At 60.2% G+C, this 8,118-nt stretch overlaps 1 protein-coding gene across 2 annotated transcripts in view; it reads left to right on the top strand.

Moving 5' to 3' along the window:
- TMEM201 (transmembrane protein 201) overlaps positions 1,333 to 8,118 on the top strand; it is a 26,387-nt gene continuing 19,601 nt past the window's right edge. Inside the window, exon 1 of one of the 2 annotated variants that reach the window (XM_018060385.1) lies at positions 1,333 to 1,565. In XM_018060385.1, the coding sequence (XP_017915874.1) occupies positions 1,453 to 1,565 (113 nt within the window). In that variant the 5' untranslated portion in view covers positions 1,333 to 1,452. The remainder of the gene's footprint in view (positions 1,566 to 8,118) is intronic. The other variant, XM_018060384.1, reaches the window with a different exon arrangement.

Here is an 8,118-nt window from a genome sequence, read left to right as displayed (position 1 = left end):
CACAAGCTGGAATCAAGATTGCCGGGAGAAATATCAATAATCTCAGATATGCAGATGACACCACCCGTATGGCAGAAAGTGAAGAGGAACTGAAAAACCTCTTGATGAAGGCAAAAGAGGAGAGGGGAAAAGCTGGCTTAAAACTCAAAACATTCAAAAAACTAAGATCATGGCAAATAGATGGGGAAAGAATGGAAACCGTGAGAGACTATTTTCTTGGGCTCCAAAATCACTGCAAATGGAGACTGTAGCCATGAAATTAAAAGATGCTTGCTCCTTGGAAGAAAAGCTATGACAAACCTAGACAGCATATTAAAAAGCAGAAACATTACTTTGCCAACAAAGGTCTAGATAGTCAAAGCTATGGTTTTTCCAGTAGTCAGGTATGGATGTGAGGGTTGGACCATCAAGAAGGCTGAGCATTGAAGAACTGATGCTTTTGAACTGTGGTGTTGGTGAAGACTCTTGAGAGTCCCTTGGACTGCAAGGAGATCAAACCAGTCGATCCTAAAGGAAATCAGTCCTGAATATTCATTGGAAGGACTGATGCTGAAGCTGAAGCTCCAATACTTTGGCCACCTGATGCAAAGAACTGACTCATTGGAAAAGACCCTGATGCTGGGAAAGATTGAAGGCAGAAGGAGAAGGGGACGACAGGATAAGATGATTGGGTGGCACCACCAACTCAATGGACATGATTTTGAGCAAACTCCAGGAGATGGTGATGGACAGGGAAGCCTGGTGTGCTGCAGTCCACGGGGTCGCAGGGGCAGACATGACTGAGCAGCTGAACAACAACACATGATAGTTTATTCAAACATAAATTATTAAAGTTAATGTGCATGTTGCTTTTTTTTTAAGTGTTTCATCCCCCTAAGACAATACCTATAGCTCTGACATTCTAATAGTTGGATTACGTTCCGAAGCGTTGGCCGTCCCATGATCCAAGGAGCAGGGGTCATGTTTCTACAAACTAATTTTTTGACCATTGGAGTGGCTTCAGTGGAAGCAGCTTAAGAAGTTCCAAGTTGCCGCAAAACAGCGTCGCGCGCACGGGCCGGGTTTGGCAAGGCATTGGGAAAAGAGGACAAGCAGGGGAAGACACTAGCTTGAGATGCTGAAGTTGGCGGACTTGCGGAAGGCGCCAGTGAGAGAGGCGGGAGCAGAAGAGGGCTGGGCCGGGCTCCGCGTCACCTCCCACCTCCGGCCACGGGAGGGCGCGCTGGGGCCAATACCGCGACTTCCGCCGGCGCCCCGCCCACCGGGCTCGCCCCGCGCTCCGATTGGCTGCGCGCCGGGAGCGCGCCGAGTCAGGGGGCGGGCCCGCGCCGGCTACAAAGCGACGAAGGTCACGGCGGGAGGAGGCGCGCGCCGCCGCTCTGAGTCCTACCCGCGGCCCTCGGCCCTGCTGCCGCCGCCGCCTGCCACCGCCCACCGCTCTCGCCGGGAACCATGGAGGGAGTGAGCGCGCTGCTGGCCCGCTGCCCCACGGCCGGCCTGGCCGGCGGCCTGGGAGTTACGGCGTGCGCCGCCGCCGGCGTGCTGCTCTACCGGATCGCGCGGAGGTGAGTGCGCGCGGCCCACGCAGCCGGCGAGTATCGCGCCCCTGCCCTCCGCCCGCGGCTGCCCCCACCCGCGCCGGCCCCCTGGCCGCCCGGCACCTTCTTGTCCGTCAGCCTCGAGGCCGCGGCGTGGCGGTGGGGCCCGGCCGCTAGCCCCCGCGCCGAGACCCGCCGTGCACGCCCCGCCCCCGGAAAGAAAACCGGGCTGGGGCTCCTCTGTCGGGAAGCGGCGGAGAAGCGGGTTGGGGGAGCCCAGGAATGTGGGGCGCGTGGGGTGTACGAACTTCCTCCCCCGCGGAGACCCGTGCAGACCGAACCGCAGGATCTGCAGGGCCCCCCACCCCTGCGGCAGAGTCGAGTGGGGGTCGGGCCGCGCTCTCTTCCGCCAGGAGCCCTGATCCCTGGTCCTCAGGAGCACGTTGGGGTAGGTTGAGTACTAGCCGGTGATTCCTGAGGCGGCATAGGCTGCCTCAGGCGTTGTTGTAATCTCACATAAGCCCATTTCAGTCACAACCGCGCTATGTCTAGAGAAGCGGAGGGACAAAAGAGCTGCAAAAATTGTTATCAATTAGACGAGTCAGGATGTGAACTGAAGCATCCCGACCGTGGAGCCTGCGTCCCTAACCTTTGGACTCTGGAGGCTCCAAGAGCAGGAAAGCCTGACATGACATACTTTAGGGGTGTTTAAATACTGCGCTGGGCTCCTGCTGGGTGGGTTCATTGGCGGCCCCCTGCCCTGGCTCAGGTTCACAGACCTTGCTGACCCCTATGCAGAGCTGGCCTATCATGGGCTTCCGTGGTCAGGGATAAAAGCTAACTGGCCCTCTTACTTCAGGAGGACCTCAGGGGCATCTCCACTGTCTCCCCCACTTGATCCACCTTCGCAGGGGACAGGAAAAAAGGTGGGGTTGTGAGAACATTCTGGGTGGGTGGGTTTGTAGCTTCAGCAGCAGATGTTGGAAGCGCAGCTCTTAGGTGGGAGAAGCGAAGGAACTTGCCCACGGCCAGTCAACAGCAGGCGGGGGAGCTGAGACTTGAACCTGGAGGGTTTGTCTGTTCTTCCTTAGCCACCACCGTGTACCTCTTCTTACCCAAGGGGAAAAGACGTGAGAGCGACTGAGTCACAGTCTTCCCCGGGGGAGGAAGGGGTGGGAGGGACATCAGCTGTGTCTGCAGGATGAGCCAGAACGGCAGGCTGCGGAGGGGGTGGCCTTGAGGGACCCCTGACAGCCCACATCTCAACATGTCCAGGCTTCTGCCCAGTTTTTGGAAGCTGGAGGGGCTCGCAGGATCAGCTGGTTCACATCAGTCATTTTATACACGAAGGTACTGAGGTGCAGAGGTGCCTGCCACTTGCTCAGATTCCCAGAGCAATGTTGACAGCAGAGGTGTGTCCAGAGCCCAGTTTGCCTCCCAGGAAATGGAATGAAGAAGTGTCAGCCCAGAGATCACAGCCTGGGCCAGGCACTGCCACCAGGCTTTGTGGCCCCCACCCGTATTGTGTGGCTGGATTTGAGGTGGATATGCCCACTGTGCCTCCCTCTTGTGCTACAGCTGTTCTGGGGGTGGAGGGGGGGGTGCGGGGGTGGGGGTGGGGAGGAGCCTATTTCTTCCCCTCCTGGGCTGCCGGCCACAGCCTTCCCTTTCCCCGAGGCAAGAGCCTGAGACCTGCGTGCAGTGTCCTGCAAGCTGCTCTGAGGGGAGCCATGGGGGTACCAGTGATACACCTGAGTCGTGATGTGGCCCTGGGACCCATTGGCCGAGAAGACAGCCCTTTCCCGGGAGACTCTGAGATTCTCCTTGAGTGCTAGCTTTTGTCTGGGGTTATAAATTGGCCACGATTCAGAAGCAAGACGAGCCCCCAGACTGAGCCCCTCTCCCTCCTGGAGGAGGTCGGTGACAGTGAGGAATGGCTTTGGCCATAGTGCGGGTTTTAAATGACCCTGGAAAGGGCATGTGAGGAGAGTTGTTTTTGGAAGTGAACTTGGCCGGGTGGGTGTTTGCAGGCTCAGCAGAGAGGGACAGGGATGGAGGACTGGCCAGGGAGCAGGGGCAGCAGCCTGCTTCTCTGAAGTGCTGTGGTCCCCAGAGCCTCGGGCAGGGCCAGCCTGCTTCCTGCCCATGGAGTCCTCTTGACTGGACTGCCTGGGACCTGGGGGGGCAGTGCGTGCTGCTGGTGGCCCCACTCAGCAGATGAGAAAATGGAGGCCGAGGAGTTCGGGCTTCCTGCTCAGCGACACCACGACCCTTCAGCTCCTAACCAAGCCTCATGCCCTCGGTCCTCACTGAGCACCTTGGCTGCCGCTCTGCACCCAGGAGGCCAGGTGGAAGCCCAGATTATACTTCACTGGGCTTGCTCGCCCTGGACCCGGGCAGTCCTGGTGGCTTCCTATGCCCACTTCACCCAGACTCCCGCCCCCGGACTCTGCTGCTGGGCATCGTGTTTGTCTTCTGCCAGCACAGCCTGCTCATGGCTGCTGGAGCCCCCAGACGTGGTTATTGGATTGTCCACTGTCTGGTGTTTGGAGACGAGAGGGCGCAGCCTCCCGGGTAAAGGAGTGGAGCCTTGGCCACACTCCTGCACACCTCTCACCATGCTCTTCTGCAGCCATGCAGTCTGGCTCCCCACACCTACACTGGGTGGTCCCTGCCCCCTTGCCTGGCAGTCCCAGCCATTTGAAGGCCATCTGCCTGTGGGCCCTGCTGGCCGGCAGGCCTGTCCTTGAGGGTGACGGCTGACACTCTGCCCGTTGGCTCTCTGCTGTGGCGTCTGTCTCAGCTGCCCTGTGCAGTCGTCGTTCTGTCCTTGCGTCCGGCTCAGGAGTGGGGAGCCTCGTGCATCTCTGCCGCCTTGCTAGCCCAGCCTGTGCCTCTCCAGCCGGGCCATGCTGAGGAGGCCGTCCACTGAGAGCAGACCCAGGCCTTCTGTCTGGTGTAGGCTGGACCGCTGTGGACCGAAGTGTGCTTTGCCTAGAGGCTGGAGTGGGCAGTCTGGAGGCCCGTTGGTGCTGGTGCCTCTGCCCTGCAGGAGGCCCTTGGATTCTTGCAGGTGGATTGCACAATACTCAGGGCACAGAGTAGCAAGCAAGGCAGTGCGTGGGATCCCTCAGGGACCCCTCACCTGGGAGGCTGACCTCTCGAGTCCTGAGGGAACCAGCCTGACTGTCAGAGACCATCTTCCAGACCCGCTGGACCAGCACACGGGTCACAGGCTGTGTGCCCGGTTCCCCTTGGGGGACTTCACAGAGCCTGATGTGGTGGAGACTGCTTGACACATCGGCCTCCCCCAGACTCTGAGCCCCCTACCCCCGCCCCCAACCCTTAAGAGGGACTGAGCCCACAGTGTCTCCTCCGCCTCACACGGCACTGGGCTCACCGCTGATGCCCACCCCCGGCAGGGGCCAGGGCCAAGGGGCATGGAGCTGCAGCCCTCAGAGTGGTGAGCTGGAACTGACCCCCTGCCCCCGCCTGACCTCTTAGGACGTAGTGGGATGTCAGGGCACGCGCTTTGCCATCACTAAGCGTGCACGTTTGGGGCTCACGAGGCAATACCATCATTAGGGTCTGTGTTCATCTTTTTTCCTGTTGTGTGTGTGGGGCTGTGGAGGGATGGTTCCGGAACACACAGCTGCCCCCTGGTTCCTCCCACAGGGCCCATCCCTTGGCTGCCTCAGGCCTTTCCCTGACCCAAGCAGAGCCCAGAAGCTCAGCACAGCAGGCAGCAGGAGCTGGGCAAGCACCTTCCAGAGCCTCCAAGCCAACCACCCATCCTCTGGAGCCTGGTCTTCTACTGGAGGTGGCCAGACCTTGACCCATCTAAAGTTGCTCCTGGCCCGTGTCACGAGGTCACTCTCTCTTGGCCCTCCGACCTTGTCCACCACAAGGGGTTTTGACCAGAGCTTCCGCTGGGGACGGAGGTGGTTGGGCTGGGAGAGAAGTAGGTCAAGGGGTTAGGAGGGGCACAGGGTGGGGGCGTTAGCCTGAGCAGGATGGGGCTGAGCTGGCTCCCGCGTCAGGCCCGGTAGAGGTGGGTTCAGGCCCACAGGCCAAGGCCGCCCAGCCGCTGTGGAGACTATGAGCTGCAAGGTCAGCCATCAAGTGCAGCCCGCGAATGTGAGTCACATGCGCCCATGTGTCTGGCATGTGAAGCTCCGGGCAGGTGGGAGCATCGTTGGTCCTTGGAGAACTGACATCCCCACCTGGCATCGCTGGTCCATCTGCCGCTCACAGGCCTTAGCATGCTTTCAGGGCGCTCCCCAGGGGAGCTGTGAGGGATGACACCCCACCAGTTGGAACCCATCTGGCCGGGGTGGCCGGCAGCTTCTCTGTCTATGAGAGAAGACCCTCACCCCCACAACCCTGAGCAGGGATTACCAAGCCAGAGCTGCTGGCTCAGCATGTGCGTGCTGAGTCGCTTCACTCGTGTCTGACTCTGAGACTCTAGGGACTGTAGCCCACCAGGCTCCTCTCTCCATGGGATTCTCCAGGCAAGAATATGGAGTGGGTTATCATGCCCTCCTCCAGGCCCCTCGTCCGACCCAGGGATGGAACCCCGTCTCGTATGTCTCCTGCGTTGGCTGACAGGTTCTTTACCACTAGCACCACCAGGGCTGGCTGAGGCCTAATCCCCCCTCCCCTCCTGGTCACCCCTTTCCAGTCCGGGCTCACTTCCCCACCAACGAAGCTGGTGATTGAGGGTAAAAACGATGACTTCCTGGGCAGGAGGGGCTTCATGCCTGGCCCACCAAACCCAAAGCCTCAGTTCCTGGTCGCCCACCACGGGTCATCTTTATTCACTTCCTGTTTGTCTTTATTCGTGGGCTGCCAGCTCTTCCGCTGGCTTCTCTCCAGTAGCAGGTGTGGTATGGTGGGTATGAGAAATGGGAGGACCTCTGAGATTCTCCTTGAGTGAGCTTTTGTCTGGGGTTATAAATTGGCCACGATTCAGAAGCAAGACGAGCCCCCAGACTGGACCTCTCCCCTCCTGGAGGAGTGTCGGTGACAGTGAGGAATGGCTTTGGCATAGTGCGGGTTTTAAATGACCCTGGAAAGGGCATGTGAGGAGAGTTGTTTTTGGAAGTGAACTTGGCCGGGTGGGTGTTTGGCGCTCAGCAGAGAGGAACAGGGATGGAGGACTGGCACGGAGCAGGGGCAGCAGCCTGCTTCTCTGAAGTGCTGTGGTCCCCAGAGCCTCGGGCAGGGCCAGCCTGCTTCCTGCCCATGGAGTCCTCTTGACTGGACTGCCTGGGACCTGGGGGCAGTGCGTGCTGCTGTGCCCCACTCAGCAGATGAGAAAATGGAGGCCGAGGAGTTCGGCTTCCTGCTCAGCGACACCACGACCCTTCAGCTCCTAACCAACCGCTCATGCCCTGGTCCTCACTGAGCACCTTGGCTGCCGCTCTGCACCCAGGAGGCCAGGTGGAAGCCCAGATTATACTTCACTGGGCTTGCTCGCCCTGGACCCGGGCAGTCCTGGTGGCTTCCTATGCCCACTTCACCCAGACTCCCGCCCCGGACTCTGCTGCTGGGCATCGTGTTTGTCTTCTGCCAGCACAGCCTGCTCATGGCTGCTGGAGCCCCCAGACGTGGTTATTGGATTGTCCACTGTCTGGTGTTTGGAGACGAGAGGCGCAGCCTCCCGGGTAAAGGAGTGGAGCCTTGGCCACACTCCTGCACAACCTCTCACCATGCTCTTCTGCAGCCATGCAGTCTGGCTCCCCACACCTACACTGGGTGGTCCCTGCCCCTTGCCTGGCAGTCCCAGCCATTTGAAGGCCATCTGCCTGTGGGCCTGCTGGCCGGCAGGCCTGTCCTTGAGGGTGACGGCTGACACTCTGCCCGTTGGCTCTCTGCTGTGGCGTCTGTCTCAGCTGCCCTGTGCAGTCGTCGTTCTGTCCTTGCGTCCGGCTCAGGAGTGGGGAGCCTCGTGCATCTCTGCCGCCTTGCTAGCCCAGCCTGTGCCTCTCCAGCCGGGCCATGCTGAGGAGGCCGTCCACTGAGAGCAGACCCAGGCCTTCTGTCTGGTGTAGGCTGGACCGCTGTGGACCGAAGTGTGCTTTGCCTAGAGGCTGGAGTGGGCAGTCTGGAGGCCCGTTGGTGCTGGTGCCTCTGCCCTGCAGGAGGCCTTGGATTCTTGCAGGTGGATTGCACAATACTCAGGGCACAGAGTAGCAAGCAAGGCAGTGCGTGGGATCCCTCAGGGACCCTCACCTGGGAGGCTGACCTCTCCGAGTCCTGAGGGAAACCAGCCTGACTGTCAAAGACCATCTTCCAGACCCGCTGGACCAGCAACACGGTCACAGGCTGTGTGCCCGTTCCCCTTGGGGGACTTCACAGAGCCTGATGTGGTGGAGACTGCTTGACACATCGGCCTCCCCCAGACTCTGAGCCCCCTACCCCCGCCCCCAACCCTTAAGAGGGACTGAGCCCACAGTGTCTCCTCCGCCTCACACGGCACTGGGCTCACCGCTGATGCCACCCCCGGCAGGGCCAGGGCCAAGGGGCATGGAGCTGCAGCCCTCAGAAGTGGTGAGCTGGAACTGACCCCCTGCCCCGC

This window comes from Capra hircus, chromosome 16, assembly GCF_001704415.2.
Source record: "Capra hircus breed San Clemente chromosome 16, ASM170441v1, whole genome shotgun sequence".
Lineage (NCBI taxonomy): Eukaryota > Metazoa > Chordata > Mammalia > Artiodactyla > Bovidae > Capra > Capra hircus.
The sequence above is the reverse complement of the archived record's forward strand: the minus strand, read 5'-3'. Positions and strand labels throughout refer to the sequence as shown.